The sequence below is a fragment of the Misgurnus anguillicaudatus genome, chromosome 17 (assembly GCF_027580225.2).
Source record: "Misgurnus anguillicaudatus chromosome 17, ASM2758022v2, whole genome shotgun sequence".
Lineage (NCBI taxonomy): Eukaryota > Metazoa > Chordata > Actinopteri > Cypriniformes > Cobitidae > Misgurnus > Misgurnus anguillicaudatus.
Window position 1 is genome coordinate 1558263 of NC_073353.2, and position 25702 is coordinate 1583964.

Genomic DNA, 25702 nt, shown 5'->3' on the forward strand with positions numbered 1-25702 from the left:
ACGGCATACGTCAATGTCAGTAGATAACAATTTCTCTTATCTGTTTCAGGAGCCTCAAAGAAACACTGGTGGGTACCGATCATCGTGATCAATTTTTGGGGATTAGATTCTGGCCTGTCTTCATCTTCAGACAGGAACCGCAAGAATCCGTGACCCCCGGATTTGAACTATGGTCGGGGCCTACGCCAAAGAAATATACTGTGTTACATTCCAACCTTGGTTGCTAACTACTGTTAAATAAACGCATATCAATTCTTAACCTATCTTCGAGTCTTTCTGGTAGAAATGTTAGCTTAGCGTAGCGTAGCAGAGGTTCTACCAGGAAACTCGAATGTTACGTCATTCATTTCACAAGGCGCAATCAATCACCCTGAGAGTATATAAGGCTTGTACTCATCTGTCTTTGCGTTCGCAGATACTGATGCCAGCATTTACAACCCACCCTCCCTACCACCATCACCAGGTCGGTTCCGTCCATACTTGAGGGGGATTAGATTCTGGCCTGTCTTCATCTTCAGACAGGAACCGCAAGAATCCGTGACCCCCGGATTTGAACTATGGTCGGGGCCTACGCCAAAGAAATATACTGTGTTACATTCCAACCTTGGTTGCTAACTACTGTTAAATAAACGCATATCAATTCTTAACCTATCTTCGAGTCTTTCTGGTACATATGTGATTTCTCTCGTCATTGTCATGCCTCATGACAACAAAATATCTTAATTCACGAAATCTCTGTCACCATTTTGTAACATACATAAAGTTTTCTTAAACAAAAGGACATGTGAAAACATGTGTATCATACACTCTAAAAAAATAGTTCTAAATAGCACTAAAAGCTGATAATCATAGGGGAACCATTTTGAGTGCTACACTCTAAAAACAAACGGTGCTAAATAGCACTAAAAGTGGTTCACTGGCTTGTAATCATAGAGCAGGGGTGGGCAACTCCTGGTGGGTCCTGCAGAGTTTAGCTCCAACCCTAATCAAACACAGCTGAAAAATCTAATTGAAGTCTTCAGGACTGTTTGGAAATGACAAACAGTGTCACCACTAGCACCACTATAGCACCAGATATGGTTTTATCACAATATGGTTCTACACAGGTGCTACACAGGTACTACATAAGTGCACTTAAAATAGTTCCCTTATGATTACGAGCCAGTGAACCACTTTTAGTGCTATTTAGCACCGTTTGTTTTTAGAGTGTAGTGTCACAAAAGAGGCCATTGTTTTTATGAATTCAATTTTAATACAGCTGTCAGTTTAACCAATTCATTTACTGTGATTATTTACCAAAACTAATGCGTTAACAAACTAACACAATTAATCATGGCCACTGAGCTGTACATGAATTTCACAAAAATATACTTTCATAATTCTTCGGTTCATTGACTCAAGCAAATATCTCCTACCAGTGCAGCAGCCCCAATGAAGCAATTAATTGAACAAAAGCAGCACAGAGTCTGGGGTACATACTCACTTAAGCTTAACCCTTATGTACTGTTGAGGATGTTTTCATCCTTCTTAAATGTCTTAATTTGGCCACAACTTTCTCTGTCTTTCAGCAAATGGAATGATTTTTGGCGACAAATGTTATAGTGACACATATTTTGGGAAAATGCTTTGAAATGTTTCAAAAACTCAATACACCATGGGCAAATGCACTACCCTTTCGTTATGCACGGTGTGAAAACATCCACTAAATTTAACTGCTGTAAATATTTAAAAGATAATTTTTTCCCAAAATGTTTGCATAAATCTGTTAATCAACCTCAGTACTGATAAAAACTACCAAATGTTTACAAAACATCCATGGTTGCTTTGCAATCAGAAATCTTTTTACAGCAGTTTAATTTAGTGGATGTTTTCATCCCAAACAGAACAGAAGGGTAGTGAATAGTGAACAATGCACAAGGGTTAAAAATAGATAGATAACCCAGTGGTGGGTTACTGTAGCACCGACCCTTTGTTGGGTTATTTAAACCCAATGCATTGGGTATAGCATGTTTTTCCCAATCAGTTCAGGTTATGAAATAATTATTTGCACCGGTCGACTGTTGTAATTTAAAATGCTTTGTGAACGATTTTAACCCAACTGGGTGGGTTGTTATAACCCAATACATACTATGAATAACCCAACAGAACAACCCAATATGTTTAACCCAGTTGTTGGGTAAAACAAATAACTAAAAAGTTTTTTAGTGTGTAAACTTTTAAATAGGATTATCAATGTCTATTCTTATCATTTTATCTGCTGGGAAACATGTAAATACTTTAAATTGTCAGGAAACGTAGACGGATGAAGCCAATCGCAGACGGTGTCGGGGAGAACAGAAAAGACTTTATATGCATAAAACAAACACCCATGAGGGGGTAAACTACATGAAGACAGATAACACTAAACTTGACTAGATAACTAGACTAGAACACCACATGAACACGAGAACAATACAAAATGAACCTGCACAGAACTAAGGACACAATAATATTATATAGAAGAAAACCAAACAAGATAACGAGCGGGAACAGGTGAAGGAAGAAATCCAATGATTACTAATAAGCAGGAGAACGAGGTGGCGGGACAAGACACCAGAGGCACACGACTCAATAAGCAAGGCATGAGCCTCCACATAAAGCCTGTGACTGCCAGAACCCTGCCACCATGACTAAATACAAATACAAAACAAGACTCCTAGGCAGGATCCTGACATAGGTAGCTTCTAAAGGGCATTACCAAAGATCTTTAAACAAAATCTGAAAAATTTACAATGATCATTTTGTTCAAAGTTTTCATATCCCTGGCTCTTTATGACACAATATGTATTTGAAGTGAAGTGATGACGTTGTGAAGGGGCATGGAATGACTGGAGTTGTTGTCTTCACCTCTACTGCTGATAGAAGGGTACAGATTGGACTCACAAATCACGTTCATGGATAACATAATGAAATAAATTTTTATAACTGTTAAGTTATAACATAAGCCAACAGTGTGGATTGATAAATCAACAACAGACTGGCATGCTAGACGCTATAAACATTACTTCATATGCAGTGCCACACAGATTGAGCGGCAAATGACATCGAAGTATCACAAGAGCAACTTAACAGTGCTTTCGAATCGCTCTCAATCTTTTGTCATTCACCGACTGATCTGCACAGCGCTGCATGAAGTCAAACACATCTCAAATTATCCATACAATATTGACAATATAATAATAAAACTTGTTTTTAATGTCTATTCCGTGGTTTGGTCTCCAACAAAAATCTTTTTTATGGGGCCTAATTAGCAAATATTTATAACTAAAGATGATTAATTTATTAAATGGCATGCCATGAAAAAAATTCAAATAAACATTTTAATCAATTGACTGGTCTTATTTTTATTGGTTTAGGATGAGTGGCGTTTTTCTGTCTAAGATATTTATATTTAAATGTATATTTGAGTGTGACTTTACATGAACATTGAATTCGGACATTCAACATTATGACAATTTTATGACAAGTTAACATTGGATCTTTCGGATGAAATCATAAACATGTGAACAACATACTGTACTACCATCAGTCATCTGCAAAGAAACAAGCATTGATGACGCAATGGTGTCTAAACATGATAAAAAAGGGAATGCAGATTAACACTCCTGAAGTGTCCATTAAAATTCAGGGTTTTTACAATTAATAAAAAAAATCTATTCTGTTTGTGATGAACACAGCTGCTGTGTGGCTGCGAGAGCATGTTAATGCAAAGGGTCTGTCTGCGAAAGCCCAGGCCATGAAAGAAACCTTTCACAATGAGATCACTTCAAAAGAGCTCGTAAACAAAGACAGGTCCATTTCAATCCACCACAAACAGATAATCAACATCGAATAAAATCGTCGGTGAAGGTGGGCGTGCTGGTTGTCAGCAAACATACATGAAATAAAAAATTAAAGAGCTGGTAAGATGCAAATTTTAAGCGTCCTATCACTGTTTATAAGGACAACAGGTTTAAATGCATGCAAGGTCAAAAAACACTGCAATTTTCTCAAAATATAAATTTTTAATTACCCCATTTCTCAGAGATCCCCAAATTATTCGCCTGAAGCCGTTCAACGACTCGATCTACCTAAACTCCACCTTTCAGTAGCCTCCTCTGCTTTGATTGGTTAACTGATAGTCTCCGCACAGACCACAGATCAGTGGCACAGACCAACAATAGTGCAACATGTATTGACCTAGTGCTAACATGATTTACTGAGAAGACATTATCCACATCAATACACGTCAACACACAGCAATAAAAACGACAACAGCAAACTAACGTTTTTACACTCATTTAAGCAAGTATGTAAGCTAACCGAACCATAGAAAAAATGTAAACACTTAAGTTAGTGCACATGCGTTAACTGCTTGCTAACATGAGTCTCTTACAGTATATTAAGAGTTTAAACCACGACATATTTCATCTAGGCCTGGCAAACTCGATTCCTTTTAAGGATCCGGGTTGTGTGAGTCACTTGAGTCATTTGAGTCAGTATTGCTAAATCGCCAAGGAAACTCAGTACAGACCCACTTGTAACCGGCTGATCCACGCGACTCAAGATTTTCAGAGCAGGAACATTGCAGACTCGCAGACCATGGGACTCATGAGACTTCACTCGCTCTACAGATCCACTAACCGGCTACGGCTGATCCGCGCGAATCAGCCGGTAAGTGGATCTATAGAGCGACTGAAGTCTCCTCAAAAGCAAATCCACAACAAAATCCTTTCACTTCTGAAAGACATGCTTATAGGTTTTAGATTTAGTGTGTATGGTCGACCATTTAAAAAAATAGGCCTAATAATAATAATATCAAAATAATATAGAGAAAATGTAGAAAAAACTGTGTCCTGATTATGTAGAAAGTTACCAGCCACATTGGCTGGTGATCAAAAAAGTTAATTTAGAACCCTGCTTAGGACGTTTCTGTGTGAACACAAACATGTCCCATGAATGTTCGGGGATTGCTCCCAGAAAGAGGACCTAGTAACATTGCTGTAACATTCACAGAAAGCATTCTGTGTGAACAAGATGCAGATACAATGCCATAAGGGGCATGCCGTAGTGAGGACGTGCATTGCAACCAGAAGTTATGATTTAGCTCTTTGACACAGGGATTTAAACAATGAGAATTGACAGCAAACTGGACTGAAGCAGAGATCAGGGAGTTTGTCACTATCAGCGCTAAAGCTGAGATCATTCACCAGCTGTCACAGTGAAATCCGTGTCATATTTTGTGTCGGTTCCTTTAACGTCACCTGGACAATATTGATTCCTCATCACACCTGCACATCATTAGTCTGTCTGTATTTATACCCCTGTTTGTGTTGTACTCACTTGCCGGATGATTGTCGCTGATGTCATGTTTGTTTCCAGTGTTCCAGTTGTTGTACTTACCTGCCCGTGTTGTTTCTTGTGTTTGCTTTCATGTTATTTATATTAAATGTTACCCTTTCGTATGAACCCTGTGTTTTTGTCCTTACTCCTGTTCCCGAACGTGACACCAGCATGAGTTTATGATTGTCATAAACAAAAATGCACGAATCACGGATAATTAGCAAACATCAGTGCAGGACTTTAAATACGTCAGGTGTCTTTATGGGATTTATGTTTAATACTGATGACCGCAAAGCCACTGGTGTGTTGACATGCTGGAACTCTGATAGGATTCTATGGGGCGTTTCCCAGACAGGGATTAGATTAATCCAGGACTAGGCCTTAGTTTAATATGGAAATATAACTAGTTTTAACAAACATGCCTTACAAAAAACATTACCTGTGTGCATTTTTGGCAAAACAAAGGGCCCTGTTGTATTTTAAAATATGTAAGTGCAAGTTGTTTTCAGTTTGAACAGCTCTTAAACATGTTTTAGTCTAGGACTAGTCTAAACCCTGTCCGGGAAACCGCCCCTATAAGTTTTAGCTTTGAAGCTGTGCCAGAGGTTGACCCAAAATATTTTAAAGAGCGCTTCTGAATTTGCATTAATTGATGCCAATCTACAGTATGAGTCTGACATCCTGCATTTGTTGCACATGTCATTATTAACAATTGTTCAAACTTTGAAGGAAGTTTTGGAATCAACCTCCTTGACTAATTCTAGACATAAGCCCCAAAAGACTCAATTAACAAGAAAAGGTACACCATACAGTATCGGTAACATGTCTTATAAATTAGCAATAGAGATTCCCTATGCTGATTAGCAGCTAGTAAAACAATCACTATCGTTAGGTTGTAATAGATTTGTATAATCAAATTATATTATTTTATTAAACTACACAATAAGTTATATCAAGTGTTATCCAGTAAGCATATTGTAATGAGATGAGTGACATGGCTATACACTATACACTATACCCTTTACACGTTTCTAGTCTTCTATTCAGTTTTCCGTTGTGTGTACTTGATGTCTACCTTTATTCTAATCTCTTTCTATCTCTTGACAGTCTAAATGATTCTGTGCGAGTGCGCATTCTTGAGGTTCTGAGTGAGATGTGTTAAGTTGTTTTCAATTTGACCCAAGGTTGTATACCGATGTAGATGAACTGAGCACAAAAACGGTTGACGTGTCGTGCAAATGAGCAGTAAAAACCCATGTCGTGCAATTTGTTTTTGTTGCAAGCGTCCCGCACTCATGAGCATGAAGCCTACCTTCCATAGGAATTAATAAAAAACTATATTTGCTTTGCATCAGTGCACACCCACCAGCCGCAGCTGGTACGCTGGCACAGAGCAAGACCTTCAGCCTATGTGCTGGGGCTCAATTTAACCCCTGACAATAACATTAATCTGGCTTCTCTCTGTTAAGGCACGAATATCAAATGTACATATACTGAAAGACAGCAATGACGCAAATCTGTGACGTTGCACGCAAGAGCCAATATGGTTTTAATATTGCTTTTACTGCCGTAAAGCAATGTGTTCTAAAGCTTCCTGAGATGTAATATTTGAATTTGAATTAATAACGAACTTGAGATTTGCATTTAACGGTCACTGACATTTCTACAGCTTCATGAGGCTTAATTATCTTAATTATCAGTGTCTTTTGTTCAGTGTGTTTGCACCTTTGCATGTTAGCATCTATAAACACGTTATGAGACCACAAACTCTGCGCTTTTCTTGATGACATCAGAGTAACGCGAGAGCGATTTGAATCAAATTAGCCTCCTCCGCAAAATTTCTCGCGGTACTCTGTCGCTGATGGCGCTGCGTAAAGTTGAGCACACTTAAAAAACTGAATGCAGCTGAACTCGACAGAAGTGCCCTGCATATGCCTGCACTTCGTCTATTAATTGTATATAGCAGGACAATGTATCTCCTACTTCTTAGCATGCAAAATACAAAGTGTGGCGTGTGAGCTTACTGAAATGCGTGTGTCTTATGGTGAATGTGTGAGACTTGAGAGCCCTGATTAACTTTAGATGTACTTCCACTCACATACCCAACAACTGCTGAACAATGCCAACACACAGTCCTCGTCTTTTCCACCACTCCCTTGCCTGTACTACTGTAACTTAACTGACTGGAAAACCAAAAGTTTTGCCAAACTTGCGATCATAAAGAAAGCGGCCGGCGGATCTTGGAACAAGAGTCGACCATCTGCAGTGTGCCAGAGAATGTAGACGGGCTCTGATAGAGCGCATACATAGGCGGAGCTCGGCTGCATCTGCACCAATCATAGCTTCAGAGCTAAAGCGGGGCTACAGATTAGCTGTCCCCAAAGAACCCGCGTATCTAACAGTAGTTCAGTATCTGTGTATTCTCCGTTTAAATTCATGCACCGAACCGTGACTCCCCTACCGATTCGGTTCGAAACGAATACATGTACCGTTCCACCCCTACAACACATACATTATAGCTAATAAATTGGGGTTGTCTACCTCTATATCTATTCTGATAAGGGGTTGATTATGAGTTGGGTCTCTAATTCTATCAGCACTGACCTGCCATACACATGAAGTTGTGGAAGTTACAAAATGTAATCAGTTGGGCTGTAGTAGATTTTCCTAAAGACCTCCAGACGAGTGAAGTTGCGAAGCACCCAGGCCTGTAGGGGACTACCATCACAGTACTCTACAGTTGGGCCATACGTTCCATCCTCCAGCCGACTGATGGTCAAACATGATTGGGTGATTATGTGGAGGAAGGTGCGTTTCTGATGGTTGCCATGAAAAATAACAATAAACCAGATATGATAATAATAATGTAAAAAAAAAACATATATATGAAGAGCTCAAATGCAAAAGCCACTAAACACCACCAAGAATCAGGTAGACCATCTACGCAAAAAACGGAAATACGTCAAAAGCGTAAACTCAGTTCCGGTAAAAGTTTTGTTGTTGGTGGAGAAATGGCAGCTAGAGTGTTTTGACTCTCCTAACTTGTCTTCCAAAGTTCGCCAGCACCGATGTGGTGAAAAGTGTGGAGAAACATTCGTCCACTAAAGGAAATAAACTGGATAAAGGATATAAATTCTTCCACGAAGAGTTTATCCACAATTACCAAGGTAAGTAACATTAAAGAAGTAATTGCTATAGCTAGCTTTAGCTACAAAACCGGTTATAACTCCGTTTACGTTAATTGAAAATCTTAGGTGTTGTGAATTTGTAATATAAGATTTAACACATCGCAGTGAATATGTTGTGTGTATGTTTAAGTGAGATTGCATGAGATTAACATAACAACCAGTACTTTAGTGTAACTGCTGTAAATGTTACTGGCAGTCTGCTGTAAAGTTGTGTATTTCTATATGAGATAACTTGAGGTTAATGAGAAAGAACGAGAAACCTCACAAACTGGAGGTTTTAATATAGACAGAATGCCGGTTGGCAAAAGTTCAAAAAGTTTCCAGTTCTTGCGTGTTCACTCTTCTTGCTGCGGCACTTTCTTCACTTACTATTACTATTATATACTATTATAAAGGTAGGGCGGTTTCTGGTTGGAAGACGCACAGCCTGGAACACTAGAGAAACTGCGACTCTTCGACTCTGCAATTTTTCGTATCTGCGGGTTTAATAACAGGAAGTTGTAATACACTTTGTTGATGTATTTCCAGTCGAAAAATGCGGAAGTGCGTAAAAGGTCTAATGACGACGGTCCGCTGAATTATTCGAAAATCATGCACACCCAAGGTGGAATTGCGGCACGGCGTGAAGCAGAGGAAAGGACTGTAAAGAGTAATTGGAGACTCATTTAAGTAGTAGATATTTTTGCCTAAAAAAAGGTTGCAGGCCTATGCATTTCACTTCATAAGACAGTCAGATTTGTTAAATGCATGAGCGTTGGAACCATTAAATATATGTGTATAAGTATATAACCATTATATACTTTAAGACCAATGATATTGGACCCACTCACTTTTCTCTAATTTAGCGCATACGTCTGTTCACTTGTTAGACTGCGTCAGTCAAATCCATTCTACTAGAGAAATGCCCTAATAAATTAAACTCCATTCAGCGTTTTAGCTACAGCCTTGACTTTCAATCTGCTGCTTCCTTAAATCCATTCCACTTGACCCATTTAGAGTCCATATAATTTAAACTCATTTCGTGTTTTCAAAAATTTCATTACTTTCGCCTGCTACACTTTGGGCTGAGACAGAACAAGGTAAACAAAGTTTTTAGGCTAGGCTATAAAAGCAATTGTTTAATACATAACTGATAAGTCCATAAACCTTGCGTGTGCTGTGATCGTTAATGATAGAGAGCACGAACCATTTGATATTTGAGATTAAATAAAACTTACCGCTGTTAAGGAGATCTTACCTGACTCTGTCATCTACGTGACATGACAGTCACCACTCAGCACATCATCATTTCAAATCCGTTTAAGACGAATGCTGTTGTTATGTTTAATATAAAGTTACATTGTGATGTAAAAATTATGAAATTATCTTGATATGTGCTACATTTATAATGAGAACCTATTAACACAAGCTTTTTTTAATTCTGCTATAATACATAACACTATCAACAATAATATAATTTAATATACAAAATATAATTCTATCTTGACGTGCACATTATCTGGTTCATGATGGTCCAGTTTAATTCAGGGGACTCATTGGTTTGGTGTATTGTAAACCTTAAAACAATAATTAAGCAATATCGCTCGAGTAGGAGTGTGATATAGCTCTATATCATCACGGCTGTGATTAGGCCAGAGGCAATCACAGCCGTGATGATATAGAGCTATATCACACGACTCCGAGAGCGATATTGCTTTTATAAAACAGTTCGACGGCACACGTTTGAAAAATGAAAACTAGAAAACAACAACGGAGTTATTTTAAAAGCCTCTTTGTTTGAGAACTACTTCTTCCACCACGGATTTGAGGGCTGCCAGAATGACAGGTAACACTTTCGGCTGCTTTGAATCTCATAATAACTCAATGGACGGATAGGCGTTTCTTTATAGTAACATTTCTTGGTCACAAAGTGTAGTTTTAAGATTAGTTCAGTCGAGAATATATATGTATTATATTTAAATCTACAGTCGATTAGTAAAGATAGCACCTGTTTGAACGTTTGCTTAGTGAGATTCGGTACGTATGAGAAGCAAAGCATGAGCGGACGTCAGTGTTCACTCGCCCCGCTGACCACCGCCCTCTCTGGGCTACATCTCTGACAGGGATTCCCTGGCTCTGATATTCGCCTTGTTTGTTTTTGATGGTCAAAATTAGATCAAATCAGCAGTATTTGGTGTCATGATAAAACTATTACTTGTTTTCTTATTCATATTTAGTGTCTTTTGTGTAGTTATTGTTTTGGCGCGAGGTAAAAGTTAATAAAACTATACTTGTATAACGTTACTATTGCTTTCTCATTTATTCTTAATGCGATACGAGCACTCGATTATTATTATTAAACTTTGTTCTTGTCAGTACTATATAAAACAGTTTTTTATAAGTGTCAGAGAGATGTTTTTGCATGCTGCTTATAAATATACCAGTGGCGATATTCTCATAACATGTTTTAATAGTCACGTCGCGATTAAATAAATGATCAATGTCAACATTTAAAAGCTGCGGTGCTTACCTGCAGTTCCACAGTGTTTTCGCGTTCTGATAAGAGATATAGCTCCAGAAAAAAAATGAGTGTTTACATTCCTCTTTCCAAGTGTCCACACGATGTGACAAGACATTAATCCCATTTCCGCTGATCTTTAACGGAATAATAACTTCCGATTGGGATTCACCGACTGATTTACGAGCTAGTGAACTAATAAGACACACGGAGAGTGTTTAAAAACAGCGCGTCTGTGTTTTTCCATTCAGAGATGAGCCTGTTTAGGACCTCCATTCACTAGGTGGCGGAATGATACGAAAGGTGAAGCGGTTACTGTGCCATTATCAGTACAATATCGCATAGCTCTTAGCCAATCAGATTCGAGAACCAGAAAGAACTGTTGTATAATTTATTATATATCCATTTTTGTAATTTTAAAGGAATATTTTAATATTGAAAATGAGTAGACTATGTTATTACCTTAACTAAGAATTGTTAATACATCCCTCTATCATCTGTGTGCGTGCACGTAAGCGCTGGAGCGCGCTGCGACGCTTCGATAGCATTTAGCTTAGCTCCATTCATTCAATTGTACCATTTAGAGATAAAGTTAGAAGTGACCAAACACATCAACGTTTTTCCTATTTAAGACGAGTAGTTATACGAGCAAGTTTGGTGGTACAAAATAAAACGTAGCGCTTTTCTAATCGGATTTAAAAGGAGGAACTATATTTTATGGCGTAATAGCACTTTTGGGAGTACTTCGACTCGGCGCAGTAACACCCTCCCTCTCCCATTATGAGAGTGAGAAGGGGAGCGGACTTTTCAGGCGGGTCCAAGTACTCCCAAAGGTGCTATTACGCCATAAAATGTAGTTCCTCTTTTGGATCCGCTTGGAAAAGCCCTGCGTTTTGTTTTGTGCCACCAAACTTGCTCGTATAACTACTCGTCTTAAATAGAAAAAACGTTGATGTGTTTGGTCACTTCTAACTTTATCTCTAAATGGTACAATTGAATGAATGGGGCTAAGCTAAATGCTATCGAAGTGTCGCAGCGCGCTCCGGCGCTTATGTGCATGCACACAGATGATAGAGGGATGTATCAACAATTCTTAGTTAAGGTAATAACATATTTTAATATTGAAAATGAGTAGACTATTTATCTTAAATTCTCCAATATCTTTTTTTAAAACATTTAAATCATTCCGCTTATTTTTCCAAAAAAATATGTCACAGAAAAAAGCAAAAAAGTCAGCAGATTCCGTCTGACCCTGCTCATAACCTTTTCAGTGCCATAAAAGTGAAATCATTGAACTTAAACATAACATAACATATGCACTTAAAAGATTTTGCATCTGAACTCTTCATATGTTTGCACAGAACTGTAGGCACATAAAATGCTTTGCAAATTAGGATGATTATTGGATGATTATAAGAAGATCTTTTGCTTGTTAAAGGGACACTTCACCCATTTGCATAAAACTTTGTATAGTTAGAACCCCAGTCATGTTTTTGAATGGTCGTGCATCATTTCCTCAGTTTCCCCCGAGACAGGAGAAATACAGATTTCAGTGTTGCACTTCCTTCTTTCAATAGCTAAGTTTCCATCCACTTGTCAATCGAATTATCTGAAGTTCGGTTAAAAAACAACGTATGCGAATAAAGCTGGTGAAAGTGTGTTTCCATCCATTTATTTTCCCTCCGGCACCGTTGCGAGATAACTCTCTTTTTTGAAACACGTATCGCCGTTTGAGCGCCTCATTTACTCCGGAGGACGTCCCACGTCTTGTCATAACCATTGTTGGACATTTCCTTCGCGAGTTCCTGATAATTTATGGCATTTCTTAGATTTTTGCTATCTAAAATAGAGCTGTAATCGAACCCGAAAGTACATTTAGACTGACAGCTTTTTAAAAGCCCGAACCCGTTTACAGCCATACATTATTTAAATTTGCGCACGCAAACAGCTTTTATCAAGAATGAGTAATTTACACAGGTTTTAACATTATTTATTAATGACTAACTGGGCTACACGTCACTTGGAAGTTGAAACAAAGAACAAAAATTAGTCATCTGTAACATCGTAACATCTCGTTCTAAATAGGCATATGCAATACATTATAGGCCAACATGCCAATATGATTATTTCTTAACGAATTAAATTAAGATAATACATTCTGAATAAGATGGTTATTTGGGAATAACGAAATTAGGATAAAGGTTCTGTGGTATTTGCTTCGGCACTTTCTTTACATTAATGCCAACATTAGTCTATATCCTCTGTCTAAATTATGTATTTAAGACTAAGTAATATTTAGTTATAAATTAAAAACCTTTACTCACCAAGATTAGGCATTTTGAGGAAATTATTAAATCCACTGTAAATGGCTTTAGCGTGGTCCTGCGCTTACTGATAGGGCATTCAGCAGCATTGAACTTGACCGCTCATTTACCGTGCAAAGGCGGAGCACGAGCCCGTGTAAAATGTTAGAAATGAAGCCCGAATCTGACCGAACCCGTCGGGTTCGGGCAAAGATCTTCAGCTCTATAGCCGTTATTTTCTTTGCTAAATTAAATTTAAAATGAATCTCGTCTCGTCGTTTGCCCACTTACATCTTACTTTGTTGACACACGCCATTTGTGCCACCAGAGCGGAAATGACCTAAAACTTTTTCTTGTGGTTTTGTGTGTGGGTTGCAACCATAAAAGGACCTAAACCTTAATCGCAAATCATTATTTATTCGGCAAATAACGTTTCCATCAGCGTTTATCGCATAAGCCATATATCGATCAAGATAAAATCCGATGAGATCAAATGTATTTCTTTTGAGTCGATATTCATGAAATTCAATCGAATTTTACTGTTTCCATAACGCATTTTTCATTCGATATCACTTAATTCGGATAAAAACATGTGGATGGAAACATGGCTAATGATGTAAAATCACCATTTTGCATCATTGAAAGCAGGAAGTCCAATACCTTTGTAGAGGAGGTGAGACTACAAACGCCCCTTTTCTTGGTCAAATAGGCACCAAATTTAAAATGTATGTTACATTTCGATTACAAATATGACACACTTTCAATAAAGATTATACAGGTGAAATGCTCCTTTAAGAACTATTAATTAAAATAGATAAACATTCTTTGCCATTGTCTAAACTATTCAAAAAAGACTTTTATGTGAAAACAGATTTCTATAACAGATAATCTGATCTCAGCATTCACATCTATACTGTATATTCTTATAGTTTTCCTGTATCTCAGCTGGTAGAGCACGGCATTAGCAAAGCAAAGGCTATTGGTTAAATTCCCAGAGAGCACACAAACTTACATACTAAATTCTGCTGGGTTATTTTAACCCAGTGCTGTGTAAATATTGGACAGAGCAAATGGTGGAATATAAATAAACTTGTGCTGGGTTGTTGTTACCCAACCATAAATTGAAATTGCCCAGCATTGGGTTATAAAAATAACCCAGCTAAATTTAGAGTGTACACACAAAAACATTTGTGCTGTAAATGAATTAGACATTTAAAAGGGAACTAATAGGGTGTCATGGAAAAGGGGTTTGAAATGTAAAGCCAAATCTGTAGTTTGTGTTTTGTAAAGAGAGATATAAAGTGCAATGGGGCTTGCTTAGATGCAGTGCTGCTTTGCTAAAATAGCTGTTTAATTGAAAACAGTGCCAGCAGCTGAGCAAACCCAAATAATCAATTTCTACAAGCAGTGTAAAAAACCTAAGAGCTATTTTAAAACAAATCTCTCTGGTCTGGCTTGTATCGAGTGGTTTAAATAGGAAACATAAACACATTTTATGGTCAGAAATGGTCCATGACGTCAGTATCATTTTCACTATCATTTCAGTAACATTCACGGCTTTAGGAAAAGTGCTTTTGAACGCATCCCTGTTTTCAATATCAAAACTGAAGCCACAGAGGGCACAGAGCTCTATTTTTAGATGGCTTGTGATTTCTTTAGCCTCTTTGAGATTCAGCACTCAGGTCTCTTACAGCTGGAGTGTGATGTCCTTTTTTATATTTACAATAAGAGATTATGCCAGTTGCCTGTTTTTGCTTTGAAAAAAATACCAGTTGTGGTATATGTGATATTTGTTCTTGATATCTTGTGAACGTTGTAATGAATCTCAAATATTGATTGTTACATACAGAAGAAAATCAATGCACTAGAAAGGCTTGTGGAAACCTAAGAGGGGGAAGTAATGTGTATAGTAAACAAATATATGTCTCCATTCCACTATACTCTAAATGACAGGAACAGCCCTACAGATGTGTATGAATATTAATGTATTCCATTAGGTTTCTAAACAACTGACAATATAATGCTAAAATATAGCGGGAGTCTAGTTCACGGACACCACTACCAAAACTTTTACAAACGCAACAATGCTCAGATCGTCTTACCTTAAAGTCGTATTCCCACTTGCCCACATACTAAAAAAAATGTACAGAAAGAAAAGCTAATGAATGTCAATATCGAAGCCAATATTTTCAGGGACAGTAAGTGCACAGCATCTCACAGACACAGTTCTCACTTAGGACTTGTGATCAATATCCAGGCAAGGAGGATATCTGATTGTGGATCAGCTCTTACTCTGTGATATTCTAAAAATAAAGCAGCACTGTTAAACCATGAACAGTTGGGATGCATAATGTGATACGCAGCACCATCTGGTGGTTTACAGCATTGCATATTTTCTTCCACATCTTCCTTGCCAGTAAGATCACCCAGAATTTTTTTTCATTATTTACTCATTTTGCTTATACCCCCATAGAGAAACTACTAAACTAATTTGTTTACCAAATAGATTCATATGCCTTCAGAACACGAGGACTATACAGCACAAGTCACATGAAATTACTCTAATAAACCTTTTGTGGACTTTTGAATCTTGAAGAAAGTGAAGAAACTGCCATTGTAAAGAATCAACACAGTCATTAAAAATTTTCAAACAAAGAAAGCCAAAAGGTTTTAAGCGACACAGTACTGTAAATAACAATTAAATATTTATGCTGTGCTGTACCACGGTCCTCAGAATTAGAGTTGAGAACCCCTTGTTTGACCCAATATTAAAGAGCATGTATTATGTGCTATCTTGAAAATTTCCTTTCATGCAGTGTGTCATGTGGTTGTAAGTGAATGTAAACATTCTGCAAAAGCTGCAAAGCTGAAAGTGAACCGTAACTCGTTATTGGTTTTCAAAAGAAAGAGTCGAATCGGAGTCGCTGCAACAAATTGTCTAGAGTTTGAATCCTTTTTTCCGTAAAGTTGCTACAGCACGCCTGGCAACGCTGTGCTGTCTCTCTCTCTCTCTCTCTCTCTCTCTCTCTCTGCAGTGTGAAAATGAATTTCAGTTAATTTCACTACCAAAGAAGGAGGCTGTAAGCATTTTAAAAACATGTTTAGTTTTAAACTTTATATTTCAAAATTTATTTCAGGGACAACAAATACATTTCTAAGTTTACAGCCCATAGAGCCAAAATATATTTTTCCTGTCAAAAATATAAAAGTTTGTAAAAATATATTTGCAGTTGAAAATATATTTAATTTAAATCTTTTCAAACCCGTTATCTTTACACGTTTGTAACATAAAGTTTTTCTATTAATGCAATGTGAAAATAAATGCTTTTAAATACAGTATATTTATTTTTAAAATATATTTAAAAAAATATAAAAAAAGGCCACGAAATATATTGGTGAAATTTTTCGGTAAACATTTTTCTACATGTATTTGAGTACATATAGTTTCTGGTTATTTTTTGTATATTTTGAAATATATTTAATCCATGAAAGAAAATAACCCCAACATGGGAAAAACATGAATTCATGTCATGATTGCTGAATACTTTACATTACTGCACTGTGGTCATTACTTGCACAGATGTAGACATAATGTAAGGTTGCATTTTAAACTTTAAACTATTTTTTTCACCCTGATTAACTGTCTGTTAATGAGAAGAAGATTTAATGTGAACTACAGAAACGTTAATAAACGTTGTTCAGGAAACAGCATGATATACATACCAACTTCAACACTGGGATTTTTTTGGCAAAATTAAATTAAAAATTAAATATTAATTGCATATTCTTCATTGTTATAAAGCAAATATGGATTCATATATGTTACAATGTGATTTTCTTTTTTTTGACAAAGACTTAAACAGTTACTGTTTATTAGGCTCTAGGACATAACAAATTGTGTATTATAGTACATTAAATTTGAGATGGCACCGGGGGTGACGAGTCAGATGTCACTGAGTGCATACTGAGTTGTCTGTTTTTTATTTCAAGTAAACGGGTATAAACAGTTTTTGCAATGCGACCATTTTATTTATGTCCCCACCAATGCCAGAATCAAACCTACGCCCTTGTGTACATACATGTAGCTCATAAAATATTGTAGCCCAGTTTGTGCTGAACGCAGTGTTATGAGACACTTGCCATTATTATGTTTTAAAGCAACTGAAAAAAGACCAAATGTAAGAGCATGTCACAACCTCTGACAGTGTCCCAAAATGGTCGGACCCCAGGAGGTTAAGTGGAATCGGAGGGCTTTTTGCAGACACTGGAAGAGGTCAGCTCCTAGTGGCGTTTTGGTAGGGATTCCCAATTCGTCGGTCACGATGTGACGTCGTAGTGACCGACTGAAAGGGAACATCTCGGTTACGGATGTAACCCTCGTTCCATGAAGGAGGGAACGGAGACGTCACGTCACGTCCCGTCCCGTCGCCACAGGTGCTGCTCCCGTCTGTCACGGCCGGTCACATTCTTTTGGCTTTCTCAGCGAAAAGAAGCTAATTTCCATATTTGCACCTGCTGCTAATATACGCACATGGCGGGGCGGCACCAGCATTATACAAATATCGCAATGCCAAGTTCATTGGCGTTTTAGTAGTTATCAAAGCAGATTGGTTCCTCTAAGCGAGTTCCCAAAACGAGACGTTTCCTGCAAAAAACTTGTTAGTTAAGGTGGTAGGGTTGGGCAGGGGGCGGTACCGGGGGGATGGCAATCAAAGGGGCGGGGCGTACGCATCATGATGAAAATTAAAATATTTTTATTTAAAACACTAAAATAAAACTTAATTTTGAAGTAAATAATACAGAAAATCAACACATACTAGATTATTAATGATTTAAATGTTTTACCTCTAACCCCCATGTCATCCAAAATGTTAATGTGTTCATTTGTTCAGTCAAAAAGAAATTAGAAAGACTTTTAGACTTGATTATGCATTACGTGGGGTTGCGCTGGCGCGTCACACGGCTAGAGAAGTTGTGGTTTAAAAGTACTTTTTTTTCTTGCCGAAAATAACAATAGTTATGCTAGATAAGACTCTTATGCCTCGGTTGGGATCGTTTAGAGTCCTTTAAGCTGCGGTGAAACGGCAATTTTAAACTGCACTGAAAATGTAAACGGTTGAGGTCCAATAAAGTCTATTAAAGGGGCGTTGAAACAATTGTTTTTATTGTGTTATATTGTTGCCTGATGTCTACTTAGGATGTTTGCGCAGTCATTACTTCCAATAACATCAAAAAGAATAAGCAGTAGGCATTTTGTATCATGGCTTTGAGGCTGGCTAGAGAACTGCTCTGTTTTGATGGGCAGGTCGCACTGAAGACGTGAACACATATATGTTTGAGCCACAAAAAGGTTATGGGTGCTAGAGATGATACACATAAATGACAATGCGTATGATGAAGCAACAGAACCTCAAACCCAACGTGACTAAATTACCAAATACATAGAATCTAAATCGTGGCTGGTAAGACCTTATCACTAACTTTGTATATTTCTATCATTATATTACAGTTATATAATGTTGAGTGTTTGTTGAGTATTATGTTGAGTGACTTAACAGGTTCAGTATACTAATCAAGGAAAATAATGTTCTAGTAGCTGGTCTTGAGTCACAATGTCACAACACTATAACCTGTTCCATGCTAGATCCTTGACTACAAATGGTGCACTAACATGTTCAATTCACTTACATTCAATGTGTTGACTATACTGATATACTCAGATTATTACCTCTGCATCATATTCAAACATCTGGTTTCCTTTCATATGGTGGCATTTCAGCATAACGACAGGTCCATTGAGCCGTGATACATCCAGACACAGGTCATCAGTACGGATCTCCTTATCAGCTGTGTATGAGAATACCTGCAGGACAGAATGATCAGTTGGGAATTAATGTTGAGAAATTGATATGTAAATTCACTTTATAATTTACCTATTGAAATATAATTTAAACATACATATTGTAAGGGAATACATGTTAGCCAATATTTTAAAGTAAACAAAGATTACACAGATTCTTATGAGTAGAGTTTCTCACCTGGTTGCCACCCATTCCATGACAGTTGAAAAACCCAACCTTTTCGTTCTCTTTACGGCCCATGTTATCCACACACTGATTGGTCTCAACATTTCTGATCTAAACACAAAACAGGAAAACAATTGCTCGTTCTGTACATCTTTTGCACAATTCAAACAATTGGAAATCTGCTTGGGAATCCCCTTGTCCAATTTGTATTTGTCCAACAACCCTACAAACAGTTTCCCCTCCTTGCTGCGAACTTTATGGGTACAAAAATGTCACCCGGTGACAATTGGTACAAATGTTATATTAAATCCTGTGCTGAACAAATGCCCTTACCCAAGCTCATAAACAAATGTAAGGCTTTTACTGCAGTTGTTTAAATGATGAAGAAAGAACTTTGAACCATTTCTACAAACTCTTAAGTCCAGTGAGTGATCCACATAATTCATCCAGCAAAATGCTGTGAAATATGCACACAAAATGAGAAATCATAGGCTAAAACTGCTTATTCACCTACAGGACCATAAAATAAAATCATTTAGAGTTTCATACCTCTCCTAGTGAGTAATATCTCCGTGGAATCTGAGAGTCGGGATAGATGTTCTCCAGGTACCATGAGAAGGGTTTACACTTCAAAGCTTCTCTCAAAGCCTTCCGAGAGGAGACGTCTCCATAATCTACCCGAACCACACCTTCACAAACATGCAAACAAATTCATTCCATTTGGCTATTTAAAACGAAGTGAAATCATTAAGACAAAAATTAAATAAGGTAACACAAAACTGGAAAAGACATTTACAGATGACACCATACAAGTATGAGGAAATACTGGCTTTATGTGGCTCCATTTCCATAAGAAAGTGTCAATAAATGCTAAAACCTGTTTTTAGTTTTTTAGACATTAAGACACATGATCCTTTCATGACATGGCAGACTTTGTGTTTTGCCAATTAAACATACACATGAATGTAAATTTTATCAATACACGTTTTCCACGTGTTTATTCCTTTATTAAAATGTTTAGAAACAAATGTTTACTTTTACCAGCTTTCTCACAGAAAATGTACGGTATGAACCTCAGCTAAAATGATAATTAAACATAACAGACTTGTTATATAACAATTGACACAAATTATACATTAATGAGACTAAAGATTGTCCATTAGATATACCCAAAATAAAGGTTATCTCATTTTGATGACACAATACATCAGAGCCAGATGCAAATTTCAGAAGGACTTGCTGAGGCAGTACTGTGAAAAAATCCGTAGAAATTGCAGCTGGGTTGCCGGTAATTTACCGTAGATTTAAGTTTGTTATTTACTGGCAACATTTTGTTCAAAGTTGAATGAACATTTAACATTTGCGGGTCTTTGTCTTTACAGGGTAAAACTCGAAGAACGGCATCGAGCAAAACATTCTGGGAAACAAAATCTGAAGCAAAAAACAGAAAAAGGTTGATGGTGATTTCTGGTTCCCAGAATGCTTTGCATGAGGCTGTTATTGTATAGTTTTATTCTGTAAAGATAAAGACTTGATAATATTTAAAATTTATTTAACTTTGAACAAACTCTTGCCAGTTAATAACATAAATTTAAATCTACTGTAAATTACCGGCAACCCAGCTGCAATAACAATGTAATTTCTACGGATTTTTTTACAGTGTGCTCTCGGCGGGTACACAAGCTCTGACTACTAGGGTGGCCATTCGTGCCAGTTTCGCCAGACACGTCCCGGCCAGGATTTCGGGTGTGTTCTCCGGAAGTCGCGTTGGTCGACCGCATACGTCATCAAGGTCTAATATTTCAGGTTCTATTTCAGAAAAGCAACCGTTACATTTCAAGGTAAGAATGAAACTACAATGATTCTGTGTCTTAAAATAAATAAATCTTAATTTTCTACTGTATTTTAACTGAAATGTGAGAACCTCGATGACGTATGCAGTCGAGCAATGCGACTTCTGGAAGACGCACCCGAAATCTTGTCCGGGACGCATCCGGCGAAACTGGCACGAATGGCCACCCTACTGACCAATGAATGCCTGGAAATCACATTTCCGAAAATGTCGCAGAAAATTTTTAAATAAGTGATGTTTACTAACTGACCCCAGATTTGAAGCCTATACATGTAAGTACGTATATTCTTGCCTAAACAACTCTTAAGACTTAAATAGGTGACACATAAACAGTAATATTTATGCATTTTTCTGCTCCATTGTCATTGCTCTGATGTCTTCCCCTTTAAAACACTGAATTGCCTTCTATCCAACACTAGATGGCATTTTAACATAACTTCCTCAAGTATGAAAAGAAAAAAACACATTTTTAGATTTTATTTTTATATTGTACAAACTTTGGTTACCAAACTGTAGTTCTCTGTTATTGTTTCCAAGAAACAATAAATAAACACATTGATAATTCTCATGATCTAGATTTATGATGTGTGTGTGGCTCCTATAGAGATATAAAGATGAATCTATCACGTTCAGTACAACACATACACAATGAGTTGAGGATGTCCCAGAGGTCACTGCATCAAGAGCAATTCTGGACAGCTGAAAACTCAGGCATCCCTGTCTTTCTGCTGAGGTAAGAATTTCAGAAAATCTCATTCAGGTCTAAAGCACGACATTCGTATGATCTATTTGTCATTTGTAATAGTTTGCGGAGGTTCTCTGTGATCTTAATCCCAATGCGAATTGAGGCTACGTTTACACTGAAACGATCTAAAAAGAAAACGCAAAAGTGGCGTTGCATTATCACTTTTTATTCCGTGTTTATACGATTGTTGTCAAAATCTGCGTGCATATGGTTTTGCAAAAGTGTGTGATATTGGATGTAGTATGCACTCCAGGCAGCTAGGTGGCAATGTGAAGCACTGACACACAACAACACCAAGTCCACGCTTAAAACCGCAAAAAAGTGACAAAGTGGAAATCTTAAAAACGATCTACCATTGCCTTCCCATCATTATGCAGATGATACTCAAATCTATCTGCCTTTTAAGCGCAATGACAAAAAGGGTCTTGAAACCCTTTCCACATGCCTAAATGATATAAAATCCTAGATGTCCTTACATTTTTTACATCTTAACTCAAGTAAAACTGAGGCTATTGTGTTCGGCTTTTGGTGATGGGAAAAATACTGTTAATGTAGCAGACTTGTACCTACTAGGGTTTAATATTTTCCCGAAAATTAGATCAAATCAAATCCCGGGAAAAGACGACCCATTTCCCGGGAATCCCGGGAAATAGCTGTTTTTTTGCACAAGTAATTTATCAATAATATCATTCAAATATGCGTTCCCAACATGTTTTATATTATTTGTATCATTATTAGGGCAAGAAACACAGTTTATGTCCATATCAACAACGTTTTTTGCAATGATCAATTCTGCTGCGGATCAAGTGAGCTGCGTGCGTGACAGCCTGCCGTAGCGAAATGCCAGGTGGATTGTCTGTGACTTCTGAAAATCTTTAAAATTATAAAACTATAATTTAGAATAACTGAGCAATAATAAATCTAAGTTAAGCAAAAATTTATTTATTAGGGCTGGTATATTTCTCTTTTAAATAAATATAGGCTACAAGTTTTGACTACCCTAAATAAAGCAAACGACCCACAGAAAAATGCAACCGTTCACGGCAATAATTAAAGAAACGGCCATGCCTATGTAGACTAAAACTGAATTTAAATAATAATTTAAAAAACTACAACAAAAGCATAAACACAAACAGTAACACTGCCCATAGGGCAATTTCGCGCAAAACTGTCACTTACAAGTTAAGCAACAATTTCTTTATTACGGCAGGTATATTTTTCTTTTAAACATAAAACAATTTTAACTGAATAAAAGCAAACGACCTACAGAAAAATGCAACTGTGCACGGCAATAATTAAAGACAGGGCCATGTAGACTAAAACTGAATTGAAATGATAATTTTAAAACTAAAACAAAAGCATAAACACAAACAGTAACACTGTCGCAATAGGGCAATTTCGCGCAAAACTGTGACTCACAAGTTAAGCAACAATTTCTTTATTAGGGCAGATATGAAGAGTTTCGTTGCAAAACGAGATAAATCCATTTTTAACATTTTTGTCAAAACATGTTTAATATTATGTTATCATGTTATTATTTTGTTTTATGGTGCTACTTAGCCGTATTTGTTAAGTTATGAAGGTTTAACTCAAAACAAACCAACTGCAGTTGAATTGAAATTAATTGGAATGCACAACCAAAAAACGTGATTTCTGAACAATTAAAAAAACGGTGGTTATCTCGTTTTGCAATGAAACTCTTCATATATTTTTCTTTTAAACATAAATTTAAACTAAATAAAAGCAAACGACCCACAGAAATGTGCAACTGTGCACGGCAATATTAAAGAAACGGCCATGCCTATGTAGACTAAAACTGAATTTAAATAATAATTTAAAAAACTAAAACAAAAGCATAAACACAAACAGTAACACTGTCGCAATAGGGCAATTTCGCGCAAAACTGTCACTTACAAGTTAAGCAACAATTTCTTTATTAGGGCAGGTATATTTTTCTTTTAAACATAAAACAATTTTAACTGAATAAAAGCAAACGACCCTCAGAAATGTGTAAATGTGCACGGAAAGATTAAAGACAGAGCCATGCCTAGGGTAAAACAGAATTAAAATAATAATTTAAAAACTAAAACAAACGCATAAACTGTAAAACTGCCGCAATAGGGCAATTACAAGCGAAAGTGTCACTCACATTATCAGCATTGCATTTCAAACCATTTTTATTTCTCACCTTGCCCTTCATTTATTTAATTTTTTTGGAAATGTGCTTTTAAAAAGCAGAAAGCGTTGATGGACTCAGGCGGTTTCGTATTTTTGTAACAAATTGGCCGCAAATACGCTCTCTCCACCTCCACAGATGTAGCCTGAATAGTGCTAAGGGCATCAAACAGCTGTTGCAGGTGGGTTGGTCTCCTTTTGGTGGCTTCGAAGAGGGAAAACTCTTTGTTTAGAATGCTCATAAAGTCACCGTCTTTCATTTCCTCTGAGGCTGGCTTAGTGGTCATTGAAAAAGCCAGCTGCAAATCTAATCTAGCGCACGTTTATATAAAAAAATATATATATAAATTTCCCGTTTCCCGTCATAACTTTTCCCGGGAATCGGGAAATAGTCTTGATAAGATTTCCCGGGAATCCCGTTTCTCGGGATTAAACCCTAGTACCTACGGTCTGGAGTCTGGGAGCGGAGTATAATTATTATTATTATTATAGTGGTAAAATCATGTCTCTTTCACCTGAAGCTATTATCTAGAGTAAAGCATTTCCTATCGCCAGGGGCGGCGTTTGCGTATGGCAGGGTATGGCAGTTGCCATACCCTAGCATTCAGACAAAACACCAGAAATCAACAGGATATAATGATGCTCATTAAAGATCATTTTAAATATTTTCAGTAGAACATATGTGAACATTGGTACATCACTAATATGGATAATTTACACGTGTGCTCGACTTCATGCTGTAATTCAGGATCCGACATGCGGATGACATCAACGTGCAGCAAGAGCTGTTTGAAAGCAAACTCTTCCGATGATTTCTCGCCTCACCCTCGCGGTACTTTGATGTCATCAACCTGTCGTTCTTGCAGCGCAGCTTGAAGTCCCTGCAGGAGGTCTCATGATGAACGCTGCTGTTATAATCTTTATTTTCGCTAGTAAAATCCTTTTTTTGTTTTAACATTCAAACAGACTCGTTCTCCCCCACACTCGCGCTATGCTGCGTACATTATTTCAGAAGTAATATGATTTGTTCTCTGTGGATAAATAAACAGGTTCTCTTCCACTGGAAAATTGTTGCGCAGTCGAAGTGAATTGTATTAATTATTTGCGCGCATTTTTGAATATGGCCACTTGTGTAATAAAAACTGCATGACGACAAAAGGTAAGACTTGTTTTTGTATGCAGCCCTGTTTTACTAAGAGTTTTATTTAGTGTTTTAGTCTTATTTGGTTAAATACGTGTGCTGCTCTATCACGTCATTTAAAAGTCTTTATTGTGTTTTTATAAGTGTTTATTGGCGGTTGTCATGACAATTTTGTGAAGGGTATGTTTTGATATTATCTTGTTTTAGTTTTTCTGTTGCTGGAGTTACACTTAGTTAAGAATTACAACATTTGAAAAGCATTTTAAATAACCATGATTTCTATTTTTGTTTTTATTTGTATTGTTGTCAGTAAGTGCACATCCGTGCAATCGTAGTATGATTTTGTACAGGTTGGTGGAGTATGTACACATATAATGTGGTTTCATAGATTAGTTATTTGAATGGCCTTCTTGT

The 25702-nt window shown here is 37.1% G+C and overlaps 1 protein-coding gene across 3 annotated transcripts in view; it reads right to left on the minus strand.

Annotated features, from left to right (window-relative positions):
- The window catches only part of galnt13 (polypeptide N-acetylgalactosaminyltransferase 13), a 66019-nt gene that overhangs the window by 6389 nt on the left and 33928 nt on the right, over positions 1 to 25702 (minus strand). The window contains exons 9-13 of one of the 3 annotated variants that reach the window (XM_055215822.2): positions 19925 to 20064; positions 19388 to 19486; positions 19078 to 19212; positions 15452 to 15481; positions 7966 to 8177 (exon numbers count right to left, since the gene is read on the minus strand). In XM_055215822.2, the coding sequence (XP_055071797.1) occupies positions 7992 to 8177; positions 15452 to 15481; positions 19078 to 19212; positions 19388 to 19486; positions 19925 to 20064 (590 nt within the window). In that variant the 3' untranslated portion in view covers positions 7966 to 7991. The remainder of the gene's footprint in view (positions 1 to 7965; positions 8178 to 15451; positions 15482 to 19077; positions 19213 to 19387; positions 19487 to 19924; positions 20065 to 25702) is intronic. The other 2 variants (XM_055215824.2, XM_055215825.2) reach the window with 2 other exon arrangements.